Raw genomic sequence first — 18,335 nt, 5'->3', positions numbered from 1 at the left:
TCTCCTTAACATAAGAAAATAACCCCCAAAGTGATTTTCTACTTGAATACTGTCAGAAACTGTGATTGGTCTGAACTGTTAATTAGATACAGTAATTTTAAAATGTATATTTCTCTATGGAATGTGTATCTAAATAAATCCACTTCTTACCTAAAAAAAAGAATATATATATATATATATATATATATTTCTGATGAGACAGTTTCAGGCTCTATACTATGTTTTTTGGACAATAAAAGGGATTATCATCAGGAGTACAAAGCAGAGCGTTTTGGAATTTTCGTTTTTTAATAATGAATTGCAATTGAATTCAGGTGAGCATTGCTTATAAATAATGTTAGAATAATAGAAGAAAATAGTAGGTTCTCATAAAAAGTCCAGTATCTTTGGCTTTTTACTCTCATCAGCGAAGTAGATAAAAATGATGGATTTTTATTCCATAAAAGTGATGGATTCCTATAGATTTCTTTTAGAAAACCTTGGTATAATCAAGAAATTAAAAGAATAACTCTCTATATATGTGTACGTATATTCATTAGTGCTCTCTCTGTTCTTAGAGAGATATCAGCTGTATTTAATGATATTTCTATTTTTAGTAGCCCCATCCATAGATATCTCCAGAAGAATAGCATTTTTATTTTTGGCTAGATCTTATCTTATCTGAAGGCTAGTGTTCATCTTTGATTTACTGTGTGTGTGTGTGTGTGTGTGTTTGTGTGTGTGTGTGTGTGTGTGTACATATATGACGAATACTCTGGATTACTAATGAAAATGGAAACATTTAATAATAAGTACAAATGCTTTTTGAATTTTTTTCTAATTAAAATCAGAATGTAGTAGTAGCTTGTCCCTGTGGAGCTATGACTACTGATCTCTATCACAGCAGTTTTTTTCTTCTTTGGGAATTTAACCACAGAGGGAAAAAAAATGGGGGGGGTATAGATAAGCAAGATAGGAAAGGCAAGAAGTTAAAATGTACTTTTTAAACATAAATGCAGCAGCTCTGAACAAATAATCCCACTCACTCTGATGCAGAATTACTAAACCCAGCAAAAGAAATTAGGAAGAATCCTAACATAGCTTAGAGTTAAATAAACTGTCAAACAGAAAAAAAGGCAAAAGATAAAGCCAGAACAAACAACTCTCTCTACTTCAATTATAAATACTGGGGACTTCCCTGGTGGTGCAATGCTTAAGAATCCACCTCCCAATGCAGGAGACATGGGTTCGAGCCCTGGTCCGGGAAGATCCCACATGCTACAGAGCAACTAAGCCCATGCGCCACAACTACTGAGCTTGCGTGCCACAACTACTAAAGCCCGCACCTAGAGCCTGTGCTCCGCAACAAGAGAAGCCACCACAATAAGCCTGCGCACCGCAATGAGGAGCCGCCCCTGCTCGCCGCAACTAGAGAAAGTCCGCACGCCGCAACAAAGACCCAATGCAGCCCAAAATAATAAAGTAAATTTTAAAACAAACAAACAAACAAACAAATAAATACTAACTAAGGTGTGTAAGAAATGAAATATCCCATCCCAGGACTTAGTACAATCCATCTCTATACTTAGTAGACCAGGTCTATCTTGAGAAAGCTAAAATTACTTTCTGAAAATTGAATAATTTTTTCATAATTTCAATTGATATTAATTTTCTGCTTAAAAGCCAACTTTCATAGGTTTACTTAGAAACAGAGTCAAAAGCCCTAATGTGATCACATCAGTACTTGAATCAGATTATACAAACATTTTTGCTATTACAGAAGCTTTAAAAAGACCTTTGATGTAATAACAATACCTAAAAACAGAAAGTAACCTAATTATAGCCCCAGTCTGTTCATTTGAAAAAACCAGAGACACTTCCTTTCTCAAGGGTATATTCTCTGTGCATGTGTGAGTGGGCGGGGGATACATGGAAGGCTTTAGGAGGTGAAAGCACCAAACAAAGAAACTGGAAAAATCCTGAGACAGGAGTATGTGTACTTCAAACAATGTTCTTCCACCACCAACCAGTGCCCAGGAAGCCCATCTTCTCTCAAAGGGGCTGAGAGATGGTGAGATGCTATTGTGTCTGGATTGGATGGGATTCTCTGATTTCATCGGGTCCCAAGAGATGTGTTATCTATTAACACAAAAACACAACAAGAGTATTAGTTGTACAGCAAGGTCCAAGCGGGCAGCTGCACGGAGGAGTAATGGGAAGTGGATACTGTTGGTGCCCTACCCAGATCCCTGTATCAGGCCAGTTGACCTACGTCCCAGCTGCTGTGAGCACTGTGAACTGCTAAGGCTAACAGCTTCCTTCTTCTACCAGGAATTGCTGTTTGGCCAAGCTGGGGCCTTCACCTGGGAAATTATGCTGTAGCATGACCCTCCCCCATGGCTCTCAAGGACTGAAGGACACAAGGGTACAAACAGCTGAGGGAATGAAAAGTCCTTCTTGCCTCAGGGTGAGTCCAACTCTGTGACGTAACTCATGCTCCAGAGCTCACTGTGGGATCAGGCTGAGGGTGGACTCCAGCTGGAACCCCCTCTTGCTTAGCACCGACACCTGTCCTAACCTCTTCGCTCACCCCTTTCCTCCTAAGGGCTCTTCCTCCATAAATCACAGGCACCCTAAGCTCAGTCTCAGGTTGTCCTAGGGAATCTGACATAAAGGAAGAATGTGAAATAAAGTAATGAGTGTGGTAAGTACAGAGACGGGCTACACAAGACAGCCTGGGGCTGAGGGAGACAATGGCCAGCACTTGAGAAAGGGTTCCTGTGGGCCTAATTTAAAAGAAGTTGGAGTTTATTTAAATGAAGAAAGGGGAAGGGAGCAGGACAGCATTCCTGCAGGCCTGGTGGAAGAAACAGATGCCCAACGGTGGAGGAGAGAAAGAGCATGGCCGGAGGGAACTGCATGCAGGTGGCTGCAGCTGGAGTATGAAGTGAAATGCCCAAGAAGCTGGAGATGTAGCTGGTGGACCAGCAGTGGCCAGAGCAAGTCATGTGTATGTGTCGCTCCCTACTTGTTGTTTTAATACCAGCACCTCTCCTTTCCATTTCTGTGTCTCATTCTACAAGTCTTCCTTTCTCTGTTTCCAGTGCTCTAAATGTCACATACTTCACAGCTATCTGACTCTGGACAACTTACTCATACATACCCCAAGTCTCAGTTTCCTTATCAACGAAATGAGAATGATATCGGTACTCACTTCATCGAGTTGGGGACTGAGAGGATGATCCAGTGCCTGGATCAAAGTGGGTGCTCAATGTTAGCTGCCTTCTCCATCACCCCTAAATCAATATTTATTCTCTCTGTCCTTTAGCTGTGTATAAGAGAGAACTGAGGTTTCAAAGAGATTAGTCGTCACATTTACCAAGTAGACATTCTCTGTTTGCCATTCAAATAGAAGTAAGATCATTTTTCATTTCAAAGTTTTTTTTAAATAGTTTAATAACTCCCCCTTTTTTAGTTTAGCAGTCTACTCCTGTCTGACGGAATAAACTTTATAGCTTGTAATGCCTTCAAAGCGTAAAGAGGTACACATGTCTGTATTCTACAATATAGTAGTGTAGTAGAGCATTCTTTTCCTAAAGGATTCTGTTTAATATAGAAAAAGCAATATGGATGGATCACTTATACATACTTAGAAGTTAACCTTTCGGGGAGATTAAAGTGCTGTTTTTATATTTGGATTCAAAATCCCCATGCGTTCTATTTTCTGAGTTTCTCAGTAGGAGAGCCAACCCACCGAAAATCTCAGGGAATCAAGCAAGGGGTGGGGTGAGTGACTTTTCTTTGTGATTTTTGCATTTTAGACATAAATGAATTTAGATGTTCTCCTAGTCCGAGGAACAGAAAGCTGAAGGGGAGGGGACACTGGCTTCCATGAAACAGAAAAGGTCTTCATTAGTAGTCTGCAGGGGTCTCCTCAGAGCTCACTGCTAGGAAGGCCAGATGTGAGAAGGGGACTGGAACTCTGAATGTACAACAGCCCCTCTGGCTAGGGACTGTTTTACTCTGCAGGTAGGGTAGAGCTTAAACAAGTCTAAGTTTGAATCCCTGCTCTGCTACTTAGCAGCTTTTTTAACTTTGGGCAAGTTACTAACTCTTGGTTTCCATACTTGTAAAATGTAATAAAAACCTACACTGCATGGAACTGCTCATAAGGATTATAGTAAATGCGATCATGCATCTAAGCACTTAGTATAGCACCTGGTGTGCGGTGCGTGGCCAGCACCTGTACCTGTTGTTGTTGTGATTTTTTTCTATAACCTCGATATAGAAATATTAGCTCATCTTACCAACAGGGAATGACAAAGAGTTTCTCTTGCCCTTTTCCCTAAAAATAAAGAGAATTCTGGACGTTTCTATGCACATCCCAGCAAATACACTTTCATCTCTTTCCTCCTTACGCAGGGCAAAGCAACCCTACATCCTGGAGATGGAAAGAGGTGAAGGAGCAGCTCTACAATGGGCGTCACAGCTACCCTAGGGGAGTCAGGTGTAAGAGGTATTTGTTCAACTGGCCACAGGCCAGGCATCCTACCATCTGAGAAAGCAACACATTCTGTCACTGACCTTGGAGAGAGGGACCGGTTCCAGCAGTTGCCGACTTACAGAGGGTTCAGTGCTAGAGGAAGAAGTCCTCTCCAGTATGTGGATACTCTGAAAATACATGGAAATACAGCCTAGGGTTAGAGAACCCATTTCTCATGTCGATGGACATGGGGGTGAGACCACACAGATCACAGTAAGAACAGTGAGCTATATTAAACATCGCAAGTTCCTGAGGGGACCAAAGATAGCAGCAACTGTAAGAAAAATGCGAGGATAAGGATTTTGTTTTCTCCCCTTATGGATCTGCTGGTGAATTTCTGCTGCAACCCTGGTTTCAGTCTTAGAGAAAGAGTCAGAGAACACATATATTAAAAATAAAAACACATGGAATATGTCTCAACATTTTTATAACTATGAGAATGGTGGCACACCTACTACTTAGACAATTAGCCTTACATAGAAATATTTGCTCATCTCTCCAATGGCAGGAGACAAAGAGAAAGGTCTACATCAAAAAGCCCAGAGCCTTAGTACCATTTAGTCTCTAGAGTTTTTTATAATCCTTATAGGATAATTATATATTAAAATATTATAATTATTATAATTATAATAATATGACAATTCTTAAATGCACAGAGAAGAAAACAATTCATCACATATAATAAGCAGTAGATGTCTTTTACAAAGACTATAAAGAGCATTCACAGATCAGTGAGATGACATTCCAACAGGAAAAGAGGCAAAGTACATGAACAGGCAACTTGTGCAGAACATTTGAAAAGATGTTCAACTTCAACCACAGAGGTTTTCAAAGAAGTGAAAACCAAAATAATAACGATTTTTTAAAAACCCATTACATTCAAGAATAGATCAGCGCTGGGGGAAAGGGAGTATAAACTGGGTACAGTTTTTCTAAAGAGGAATTTTGCAATTGTATTAAAAAGTCTTTGGGAAAAAAAGTACCTGCCGCAATGACCTAGCAATCCCACAGCTAAGTCTTTGCCCTAAGGAAATGATCAGATTGGTATGGAAAGATATAGGAACAGATGTGCTTACTAAAGCATTATTTTATTACAGTAAAAAAAAAATCTAGGGCTTTCCTGGTGGCACAGTGGTTAAGAATCTGCCTGCCAAGGCAGGGCACACAGGTTCGAGCCCTGGTCCAGGAAGATCCCACATGCCACGGAGCAACTAAGCCTGTGCGCCACAACTACTGAGCCTGCACTCTAGAGCCCGTGAGCCACAACTAGTGAGCCTGCGTGCCACAACTACTGAAGCCCACGCGCCTAGAGCCCATGCTCTGCAACAAGAGAAGTCACCGCAGTGAGAAGCCTGCGCACCGCAACGAAAGGTAGCTCCTGCTCGCTGCAACTAGAGAAAGCCCGCCTGCAGCAACGAAGACCCAACGCAGCCAAAAATAAATAAAAAAATTAAAAAAATCTAATACATATGAGAATAGTACAGACTTATAAGGATATAACATGCAGTGAATCAAAGTGACAACGCGAATTTCTGTTTATTGGTATGGAAAAAATAGTCATGATGTTCTGTCAACTAAAAAATCAGGCTGTAAGGAGTATGTAGAATATGATGATGGTAAACATATAATCAAAATATATTCCAGAATGTTAAGAGTAGCTGTATAGAGGTTGTGGGATTATAGATGATTTTTAATTTTTTCTTAATTTTTTTCTAATTTTTTAGTGCAAAAAATATACATTACTTTATATTTGGAAAAAATTAAGCACTTTTTATGAAGGAATAAATCTGAAAGACATTAAAGGAATAATTCAATGGAGTTAATATTTAGATATAGGCTGAAAATGTAACATTTTTCCTCTAGTTATAACATTTCATTGTTTCAATAGACAAAGTTGGATTTTATTTACTTATTAAGGTCTCTTTTTAGTATCTCACTGGAAAACTATCAGATTAATGTTTGCTTTTTTCATAAAGAAAATTACACTTTAACCTGAGCCAAATTATTCTAATTTCTTCAAGCTTTTGGTTATTTCTGTTACCTTGAAAACAAGAAGTCTGATCGTAAATTTTAAAAATCCTACCTGAATGCTTTTTTAAGTCATTTATTAGAAAGAGAATAACTGAAGTGAAAGATTTAGGAATTGCTCCTATTTCTCCAACTTGTGAGGAAGCAGAAGAAATAAGAACAGATACTTTGGGGCCAAATACAAAGTTGGGCAGGGATAGCGAGAATTCCTAATCTGACAGCTCAAGTGTCCAAGGACAATTTAAGCATTAAATGGGACTCCGCTCTTTCCATTCCCAGGCTCACTTGAATTAGCAGGGAAAAATGATACAAGGGACTGAGCTTCGACATACTCCGCACCAGCGCCTTTTGTGTGAGGTTCAGAAGCAAAGGCATACTACAGAGAGAAAAGCAGGGAGTGTGTGTTCAGATCTTTAGCAGACAATGGGACCCCTATCATTTGAATGTTGGTGCATTTAATGTTGTCTCGGAGGTCTCTGAGACTGTCCTCAAGTCTTTTCTTTTTAAAAATATTTATTTTATGTATTTATTTGGTTCTGTCGGGTCCTAGTTGAGGCACACGGGAACTTTGTTGCGGCATGTGGGATCCTTCATTGCGGCTCTGGGCTCAGCAGTTGCAGCGCACAGGCTTAGTTGCCCCGTGGCATGTGGGATCTTAGTTCCCCGACCAGGGATTGAAACCTAGTCCCCTGCATTGGAAGGCGGATTCTTAACCACTGGACCACCAGGGAAGTCCCCTGTCCTCAACTCTTTTCATTCTTTTTTCTTTATTCTGCTCCGTGGCAGTTATTTCCACCATTCTATCTTCCAGCTCACTTATCCGTTCTTCTGCCTCAGTTATTCTGCTACTGATTCCTTCTAGTGTATTTTTAATTTCAGTTATTGTGCTATTCATCACTGTTTGTTTGTTCTTTAGTTCTTCTAGGTTCTTGTTAAATGTTTCTTATATTTTCTCCATTCTATTTCTGAGATTTTGGATCATCTTTACTATTATTACTCTGAATGATGTGGTACACATATACAATGGAATATTACTCAGCCATAAAAAGGAACAAAATTGGGTCATTTGTAGAAATGTGGATGGACCTCGAGACTGTCATACAGAGTGAAGTAAGTCAGAAAGAGAAAAACAAATATCATATATTAATGCATCTATGTGGAATCTAAAAAAATTGGTATAGACGATCTTATTTACAAAGCAGAAACAGAGACACAGACATAGAGAACAAACGTATGGATACCAAGGGGGAAAGGAGGGGGTGGGATGAATTGGGAGATTGGGATTGACATATATAAACTATTGATACTATGTATAAAATAGATAACTAATAAGAACCTACTATATAGCACAGGGAACTCTACTCAGTGCTCTGTGGTGACCTAAATGGGAAGGAAATCCAAAAAGTACGGGATATATGTATACGTATAGCTGATTCACTTTGCTATACAGTAGAAACTAACAGAACATTGTAAAGCAATTATACTCCAATAAAAAAAAAAAGACAATGGGAACAAATGACCTGGGACTTACATTATTTACTTGTTCATGTTAATATTCTGTATAGGATCCTATTTAAAACATAGCAGCTGAATATGAAATTTAGATTTAGTCTGAGATCATATAATTAGGAACTAAAATGAAAATTGTTGTTGAAGCAAAAATTGTATTACTTTCTAGGATATAATCATCTCCCCTCACACCCCTTCATTTTCTTTTTTGTGTTTAAAAATGACAATAGTGGGCTTCCCTGGTGGCGCAGTGGTTGAGAGTCCACCTGCCGACGCAGGGGACACGGGTTCGTGCCCCGGTCCGGGAAGATCCCACATGCCACGGAGCGGCTGGGCCCGTAAGCCATGGCCGCTGAGCCTGCGCGTCTGGAGCCTGTGCTCCGCAATGGGAGAGGCCACAACAGTGAGAGGCCCGCGCAGCACAAAAAAAAAAAAAAAAAAAGACAAAAGTAATATATATGCTCATTATAAAAAATTCCAGTACAGCACAGAAATATATAAAAGCAGTCAAAGTTCCCACCCCACTGTTACTCTCCCCACCCCTCTAGCTTCTGCAGCAGTGCTTCTCAAAAGGTTGTCCATGAGCCCTGGAGGTCCCCAGGGCCCTTTCAGGGCATGTGCAAGGTGAAAACTGTTTTTATAACAATAACAAGATGTTATTTGCCTTTTTTACTCTCGTTCTCTCACTAATGTATAGTGGAGTTTTTCAGACGATACATAACATAAGGATCCTTCTCTATCTTCACACTTGCAGATGGCTAGGCAATAAAATACACATAACATTGCCTCCGGCTTCCCCCTCCCCCCAACAAATAAACATGGTAAGAAATGCAAAACTTGGAAAGAAACTTGACCTTAGCAACTATGCAGGCAAGAAATAAAGGATTAACTCAGGAACTCAGCCAGGTGAAAGAAAGTAAATCGCCTAATTTACAAATCAAGCCACAGAAACAGAAATCAATTTAGGATATTTAAAGTGTGATAAAAAATGAGTTTTGTCTCTATACAGAGACCTGGGGATACTTAAAATGTTGGTGGGATTTTGTGGGTCAGAAGGGTTAGTGACCAAACAAACCAGGACAGCATCTGTAAAATACCTACTGCAGTACCTGTCACAAGAAACACAATATTAGTCTTTTCTCCACCCGATTTTACAAAAGTTCATATTAGGGAAGAAAAGTAAGAGGTTCATTCATTTCAAACATTTATAATATAGTACACATGTAAACTGAATGAACAATCCAAACCCCAAATTTTGTTGATTTTCCAAGGAACAGAGAATTATAAAAATGTTTACTAAGATACAATAAGTACATGAATATTTTTATTACCACAAACATACGTATATATTTTACTGAAAGAGTAAAGCATGATTTATAAAACTACCGGCTGATACCTATTATTATAAAGGTAACTAGCTTCAAAAAATAAGCTATTTCATTTAATTTTCATAATGATAAGAAGCCAAAAGCTCTTATACAAACTTATGCAGTATATTGTATATTTGTATATTATTCGAACATATCATCTATCCAATAATAAAAAATTAATCCACTACCTTAAGAATTGGCTTCAAACTCATGTTTTTTAAATAAAAGCCAAAAGTATATCCCTGAAGTTTTGTAATTACACACACAACCACTCTTTTTTTTTTTTTTTTTTTTGGTACGAGGGCCTCTCACTGTTGTGGCCTCTCCCATTGCGGAGCACAGGCTCCGGACGTGCCGGCTCAGTGGCCATGGCTCATGGGCCCAGCCACTCCGCGGCATGTGGGATCTTCCCAGACCGGGGCACGAACCCATGTCCCCTGCATTGGCAGGCGGACTCCCAACCACTGCGCCACCAGGGAAGCCCCATTATTTTTAATGAAATATCTAAGTACCTGAATGCTACGTTTTTAATACTGCAGATATGAAGAAGACAGTTTGCAAATCTGTCATACTCAGTCTTGGATTCTAGTTCAACTGGATGCTCCATGAAAGTAAGAACCAGCTCTTCTTCACCTTGGTATCCCACTCCCTTTACCCCTAGCACAAGGCCCTGCATACCATAGCCAGTCAATTTCTAGAATTTTTCGGTGCTCTCTGATTAATTTGTAGAGAACAGTCCCTCAGCAATCATTAACACAAGATCAGGTATAAAACTGCCTTCTAGCTTCATCTTGGAAATATCAAAATCACAGCTCCAATAGAATAGAACTTTTGAAAACATTTTAAAATAAGGACTTTTAAAATAGAAACATCTGGTGAATTAATCACAGAGCTCTTGTTTATTAGATTTAAAGCTGTGACTGGTCAATGGAGAACCCAAAAAAATGTAATGTGGCAACATCTTCAGTAACAAATTAAATCTTCATAACGTTTCCTTTAATATCAAAATTTGTGCTGTACTTCTTTGGACCTTTGTTCACAAGCTGGCTATTTTCATATTCTTTCATGGTGACTTGGAAACACATGCCACGTACCTTCAAGGTGTTATACATATTATATAAGCAGGTTAACTAAAGGGTTACATAAACCTGTTAATTATTCTTTTAAAATCAAGTTTTCTTTCAAATACTAAAATTACAACTTAATTTCCAGGTCAGTGTTTTTTCTTTAAGACTTTTTTTTTTTGTCCCTTGAGCAGTTTTAACTCCACAACAAAACTGAGAGAAGGTACAGAGATGTTCCATATACCCTTTGCCCCCACCCATGCATAGCTCTCCCCCATTATCAACACCTCCAACCAGAGTGGTACCATTTGTGACAATTGATGAACTTAGGTTCATTCCAGATCAGTTTTTTAAGGACCTTTGAACACACAGAGAAGGTGGAAGTACCACCCGTCCTTTGTTCTCCCTGCTCAGAGAGAACTGATGCACACTTAGCTTAAAACCAGGAGTCTAGCACACATATTTCACTGCAGCTCTTTAATTTGGTAAAAGTTTGTTCCCCAGGTAGCATCCACTGATCTCAATACCTCCTCGGCAGCAAGTGGAAATCTGCCAACATGACTAAAGTCTGGTTTACCTGGTGTCAAAGATGTGGGTAAACAGACAATGAGACATTTAACAATAGCTGAACAGTTTAGTTGCGACTCCCGCAGAAAGAAACATGACTCTCAAAATGAAAGTCCACAGAACTGCTGAATGAGTCTCTTGGTTTGTCCAGCCTGTCGTTTACTTTAATTTCATTTTAAAGATGTAAAAGAACTGCTGGAAATATTTTAGGTTGTGGTTACCAACCTCTGTACAGACTCACTTTTCGTACAAATTTAAGATGTAATAAGGAGAACTGGACCATTACTCTCTGAATGTTAACTCCGTTGAAATTGTTTGTCTCATTATTTTATCTAAGCTATTTTTCTATTCATGAATTACATAAAATAGTTTCAAAGAAAAATATCCAAAATGATTTATAAACTTCTAAAGTATTTTCTTATTCAAGCTTCTGGCTGTTAGGCTTGTCTCTCTTCTAGTTCTACCTAATTCTGACATAGCAACACTATTTCAGTGATACTAGTAACCTTTATAGTGTTGATGATGATGATGGTGGTGAGAGTTAATATTTACTGCTTCCTATATCCCTCTCTCTATGCTTTCCATGGATTATTTCATTCTGTCTTCATAAAAAGCCTTTAACTAATTAACTATTAAATTTATTTTATGGCTGACTGAACAGAGAGAGGCACAGTAAGGTTAATGACACAGAGTCAATAAGTATTGGAGTTGGAATGGAAATCAAGATTCTCCTCTGGACTCCAAGCTTTTAAATACTACCCTCTACTAAAGTTAAAGCTAATGTTAGATGACAAAAAATTACAGCAATTTCAAGTAGTGTTTAACCTCAAGACTAACTGAACACATCTACCACAACCTTTCATGGAAACAGAGGGGCAGAAGTGAGTAAAACAAACAAACAAAAAAGGTTACAGCACTCTTAAATATGGTACAACCTGGAGGTTTGTTTCCAAGTTTCAAAACTAAGAGCACGTCAGCTAGCTTTTACTTCAAGAATGCAGTGTCTGATGCAGAGAAAAGAACATGAGTTTTGCAGTCACACAGACAAGCATACCAACCCCCATGCTGCTATTTACCATGTGCCTTGGGCAGATCATGAACCTTTCTCAGCCTCCATGTTTTCCATCTGTAAAATGGGGGTGTTAATGTCTAGCTTGGAAAACATTGCAAGTCACTGAGTTGGCACCCAGTGTATGGACAGTGCTGCCTACATGCTGGCACACAGCAGGCTTTCCATAAATGGTAGCTAACAGCTCAGTTATAAATGCTGTAAGAATAAATGTTCAGGAATATCGTGCATTCTTATTTCCACAGAAAGATGTGTTCAAACACCTCGCAGGTGTACCACACCTGAGTACCCATTTGAAGGCAAAGAATCCATACCTGACATGGCCATTATGTTACTTGGTCAATCTAGCAACCATAGTCAGCACCATGTCATGACCAGAGCGTCGGAATTTACTGAGAAAGCTGACAAAGTGAGTAGAGACAGATGCCCTAGATACCTGCCAGTGGGAAAGCAACAGCAGCGGATGGCAATGAACATTCTGCATCCCTCTGAATGTCTACAGCAAAAGTGGTGCACGGACTTGCCTGCTGCCTTCTTAATAATGTCCTTCAAGGAATTACTTTTATTATTTTTGGAATAGCATAAAATATTAAAATCACCGAAGCCAGAAGGCCATGACTGAAGAAGTAGTAATTCTACTACTTTCTCTATAGTAACAGTTATCTTACTCTCACTGAAAGATGGCAGAATTGCATTAATAATAAATCTCCATATAAGCACCACTAAAATGAATGAAAGTAGAAAATTTTAGAAATAGTGGCTGGGAAAATTCCACACAGCACACCTGGGAAACCCTGAAGGGAGAACCAGCAGTCATCAAATTCTCCACTCTTCCTGTATCTGCACAGAAACACGAAACTCGTTAAGAACCAACAACTATGACCCCACAGTGAAGCGGTCTGTTGCTGGAAACCCTGTATTGTAAGAAATACAGTCAGGACCCATCAAGTGGTCCATTTATAGCCAAGAGTAGTTGAGCAATCCTGACTATGACGTGGTAAAAGGCATATGAAAAAACAGCTCTTTAATTCCCATGGTTGCCTTTCAGCAACACTAGAACCAGAACTTACCTGTGGGCTTGCTCCTTACCTGTTGTACTCACAAACGTGCAACAAAGCTACTGGAAACCCCAGCAAATATGATCATACTTCATTACAGCGATTATAACTGAATGGCAAATAAAAGGGACAAACACTAAAAGCCACTTCAAGAGCAAAGGCTCTGGAACGTGTAGAGTTAATAGAAAAGGCAGGAGAACAGTTCTGTATGACTTGAAAAGGACACTAAAGTCAAGTTAATTTGTAATTCTCTACAAGGCTATTAAAATGATCCAGAACAGACAAAGGTTTTCAGTGTGATAATCATTCCCATGATTTTGCTAATAATACAAGCAAAAAAAAAATCATATATAACACTTATGTATGTATATTTGAGGCACAGTGGGTTTGCTTTGATTACACTTGTAAACTCAGAGCAGATATATCTATGACTTGCCTGTATGTACCCATAAATATTTGCTGAATGAAAGAATGAACAAATATTTGCTATCAGATACATAGTGTCTAAGTTCCCACTTTCTGGACAACATGTTTAAATTACTATGAGATAAATATAGATAGTTAAGAGGGCAAAGGGTGGCCCCCGTTCTACCTCAGCACCTCAAAAATGGTTTTAAAAATTTGTTCTAAGTTTCCCATCTGGCATATCCTTCAAATTCATTTAATTTTAAATCTTATGCTTATGGAATTAAGGCTTACAATTTTATTATTAAAATAATGGCACTTAAACTGTACTTACTATATCCAAATACTGTTTTAGAGCTACATACATATGCACATTAACTCATAAAATATGACCTTTAAAAATATACATTTTTGACTACAGAAGCAATACATATCCACTGCAGAGATTTGAGGGGAGCGGACAGAAAAGAAAAAAAGAAATTAAAACCACCCACCACCAGCAATAAACTCTTCCAATATCTTGGTATATCTGCTTTCAGCTTTTTTAATGCATATATACTCTCAATTCTTAAAAACAAAATTGGAATTATACTATATTTTCAATTTAATAGCTGGGTGTTTTTCATTTAATAATATATCATTTTCCCACAGCTTTAAATATTCTTCTAAAGCTTTTTTTTTTTTTTTTCGGTGCACGGGCCTCTCACTGTTGTGGCCTCTCCTGTCGCGGAGCACAGGCTCCGGACGCGCAGGTCCAGCGGCCATGGCTCACGGACCCAGCCGCTCCACGGCATGTGGGATCCTCCCGGACCAGGCACGAACCCGTGTCCCCTGCATCATCAGGAGGACTCTCAACCACTGTGCCACCAGGGAAGCCCTCTTCTAAAGCATTTTTAACAGCTATGCAATATTCCACTGTACGGCTATGAGATAGGTTATTATAGGTTATTAAATTAACTTCTTGTTGAATATTAGGTTTTTTTCTAATTTTTTAATACCATAAACATACTTTAACAAACATCTCTGCACAGAAATCTTTACATGTATCTTTGGTTGTTTCCTTAGAAGCTGAGTTACCAGGTCCTATGGAATGACTTTTTAAAAGACTTTAGATACACACTGCAAAGTTTCCCTCCAGAAAAGTGGAATTAATTAACATGCCTAGCAGTAGTGTGTGAGAGTGTCCATTTCCCTGAAACCTCACCAACACTGGCTATTGCCATTATTACAAAATCTGCCCTTAATTAGGATTTGAGGTCAAGAAGTCTGGCACTTTAAAGTATATAACATGCATGGGGTTTTCCTTTACTTTTACTTTTGTGGCAGTATTTTAATTACAGCCCAGGAGAGTTTCCGTGGATGCTAGTCAGAGGGATATTAAAATTTTCTATTTGTCCAAGTCGAAAATCAAATAAAGCAGTTTTGTAAACTTATGGTCCTTTGGGATGATGTTTTTATAGTCCTAATGAAACACCTGAAAATGTACTCTGTAATAGCAATGATGTCCAAACCTGGGTGAATAACAGTCTCCTGCGGAAGCTTCTATAAACAACAGATTCCCAGACCTTGTCAACGACCTACGAATGAGACCCTCTGGTGTTCACAACCTTGCTGCTATAAACATGCTGACCCAAACCAGCCAGCTCAAGGTAATAAGATAACTTCTTAAGTGAGAAACTAAGGCAGGCCAAGAGAGCCAAAGTGTTCTGGCAAACATACCAGGGCAAGCAGCGAACAGATTCTTTCTCAGATAATGCTGAGTTCTAAATCACTTGTGGGTAATGAGCGTCTGAGTGCCAGGTGGCAAATTTCCTTCCAGTGGTCTCAATTGCAGCACATTTGACATGGACTGAACACATACTGTAAACACCAAGCAGAAGTGGCAGCGATATCCAAATGGAGGGGAGAGCAAGAAATCTGTGGGGCTGCTCATTTGGTTTCATGGAAAAGGCTAATTGCAGGTTTCAGTAAACAAATAAATGATCAGAATTTCTCATTCCAAAAGCAATACATGTAGTTAAAGTACAGAAAATGTAAAATTCAGGAATGCACAAGAAACATAAAATTCACCTTTGATACCAGTACTTCACAATAATTATTAACATTTTCGTCTATGTACCTTCTGGTCTATTGTTTCCCAGGCCAATGAGGCTGTGAAAAATCACTGTTATTGCTGAGTGAAAAAAAAAAATGAGGAGGAAATGCATAACTCCAAAATAACTGACAAATGCTGCCTTACGAAGTTCACTTAGACAAGTACAGAAGGCCTTTCCTCCCCTAGACATTCCAGCTTGTCAAGCCCTACCACAGAGCAAATAGTGAAGTGGTCAAGAAAAGGGGTCCAGAATCAGGCTTCCAGGGAGCAAACCCTGTCTTAGCTGTTTGTTAGCTGTGGCCAAGATATTTCACCACTTTATGCCAGAGTTTAGTTTTCTGAAAAAGGTGATGGTAGTTCAACCTTCCACAGTGAGAACTCATGAGATGTCAGCTGTTGCTGGTGTTGCTCTATTATTCATGAACTTTCCCTAATATTTAGACTTTTCAGAACACCCAATTTACAAAATGTACCTAAGTCACAAAAGTTGGTCACAGTGTGAGTTTCTGCAAGTGGATATTATTTGCCTATCGACACTGGTCCTAAGTCCTAAAAGTTAGGTTTCTTGGGATGAGTGGAATCCCCAAAAGCCTAAATTGGAAGCAAGTCAGGAATTTAAACATACATAGCACCGAGGGCTTTATTTACCAGCATCGCTATGGTGAGGACACTGCAGATTTTCATGTTAGGTTAGTATTTCTCTCTGAACTGAGAGCTGGGTCCCAGAGTCATCCAGCAAATCCCTGGATCCACTGAATTCTACGATTTTTCTATTTAGATACTGGCAGATTTCAAATTATATTCCTCTTCACTGATAAGACTGAGGATGATTTAAATTGGAGGTTAGGTATAAATCAAGAATGCTTGAATTCTTCTCTCTGGAAATGAGAAAATTTTTGTTTGAGGATCATTATATTTTTCACAACCCAAAGATGGAAATAGGTTTCATATTCAGAAAATAAAGATACTGTATTTCAAAGCAGTAATTTGGTTATTTCATTTAGCAAAGCTCTTTGAAGAAGATGCTTCAGAGGTTCAATTGGAAGAAAAATATTTCAAGTCAGTTCACATATATACTGGGGATATTTTTATACCTGTTTGTCCAAGAAGAAAACTTGTTATGAAAACCCTGTACATAAAGTATAGTCACTGATGAGGAACATTTTTATTTTCTGGTTTTCTAGATACCTTCTTCACTAATACTGAACATTGCAAAAATAGCAGATGCTGCTGATATCAGAACCGGGTGGTTATATGGTGGTAAACCAGCCCATGGTTACATAAGTCTCACTGAATCACCGCTTGGGACAGCCTTCACATGTTACCAGCCTTCACATGTTACCAGTCAGGACATTAACTGAATGAGCCATGGTTGGTTTTGTTAACTATTGTTGATTATGTATAGGAAACATTTTTAGATACCCATGTAATTGATATCTTCTATTAGTTGGAATGATTGACCATAATACTGAATATATATTTTATTAACAACTGGCAAGAAGATTAACTACCAGCTTCTTATGACTGAGTAATAATATCATTTTTTCTTTAAAAAGTTCTTTATTTTATGATCTCTGAGCTCCTGTAAACTTTAAATCATTATAAGGAATAGCTGGTATTTTTTTCTTTGATTTTTCATTAAACAAAAAGATTGAGGGATTCCCTGGTGACGCAGTGGTTGAGAGTCCACCTGCCGATGCAGGGGACATGGGTTCGTGTCCCAGTCTGGGAAGATCCCACATGCCGCGGAGTGGCTGGGCCCATGAGCCCTGGCCGCTGAGCCTGCGCGTCCGGAGCCTGTGCCCCGCAACGGGAGAGGCCACAACGGTGAGAGGCCCGCGTACCGCAAAAAAAAAAAAAAGACTGAGTCACTTGAGCATTTACAATGTCTAACCCGGTAGAGCTATAACAATTCACTCTAGTAATGGACACTATCACCTGGTAATTATGTGTTCCAAATCCCAAGTTCTTAGAGGAATAGTATCTGATTTTCTGAAATGACTTGATAGTGACACAAATAAAAATAATCACTGGTTCTAAGCAGGGGCCTTACTTTAAAAAATGTAGATCCTTGGCTGATCCCAAACTACTGAAACTGTCTCTACAGGGTGGCCCCAGTCTTGTATATTGTAAAAAACTCTCTAAAATATGTAATCATAAGGGTAATTATCAAAACAAACAAACAAAATCCTGTCAGCCAGCCATAAACTTAGCCAATTACATAACATTACTGTAAAATAAGTACTATGAGAGACTGGAAACAACTCTTGTTTTGAAATAGAGTTATCTCCCTCCCCACCAATATTTTTAACATCTGTGCAGAATGCTCCCAATGCTTTGCTTCTGTTTGATATCACTGCCTTCATAAGCCTCAGCCATTTATTCTACCATACAATCACTGTGATCAGCAAGCAGGAGGGTCTGTGCTCTCCTGGTACCTTCTGCCACCTCTGGACCAGCCCTCTTCTACTCTCAAAATCCACTGTTCTGGAGAGACTCAGAATTCCCAACTATACTACTTTCTCTCCTACTAATCATCTCCCAACTGCATGATTATTCCTTCACAGCTACCAAGGCCTCTGGAACCTGGTCCACAATCTTCCTCTCCACGCCAACTCCTCATTCATTTGTTCATTCAAATATATTCT

General features: G+C 39.0%; 1 protein-coding gene across 20 annotated transcripts in view; it reads right to left on the bottom strand.

The window, feature by feature from the left end:
- The window catches only part of OSBPL6 (oxysterol binding protein like 6), a 202,043-nt gene that overhangs the window by 60,416 nt on the left and 123,292 nt on the right, over positions 1 to 18,335 (bottom strand). For 19 of the 20 annotated variants that reach the window (XM_082630569.1, XM_082630568.1, XM_082630567.1 and 16 more), the window contains one exon: positions 4,564 to 4,650. In XM_082630569.1, coding sequence (XP_082486695.1) covers positions 4,564 to 4,650 — 87 coding nt within the window. Of the gene's footprint in view, positions 1 to 1,979; positions 2,115 to 4,563; positions 4,651 to 18,335 lie in introns of those variants that run through there. The other variant, XM_082630564.1, reaches the window with a different exon arrangement.

This window comes from Mesoplodon mirus (assembly GCF_964341445.2).
Source record: "Mesoplodon mirus genome assembly, chromosome: 8".
NCBI classification, from domain to species: domain Eukaryota; kingdom Metazoa; phylum Chordata; class Mammalia; order Artiodactyla; family Ziphiidae; genus Mesoplodon; species Mesoplodon mirus.
This window is presented reverse-complemented; position numbering and strand designations above follow the sequence as displayed.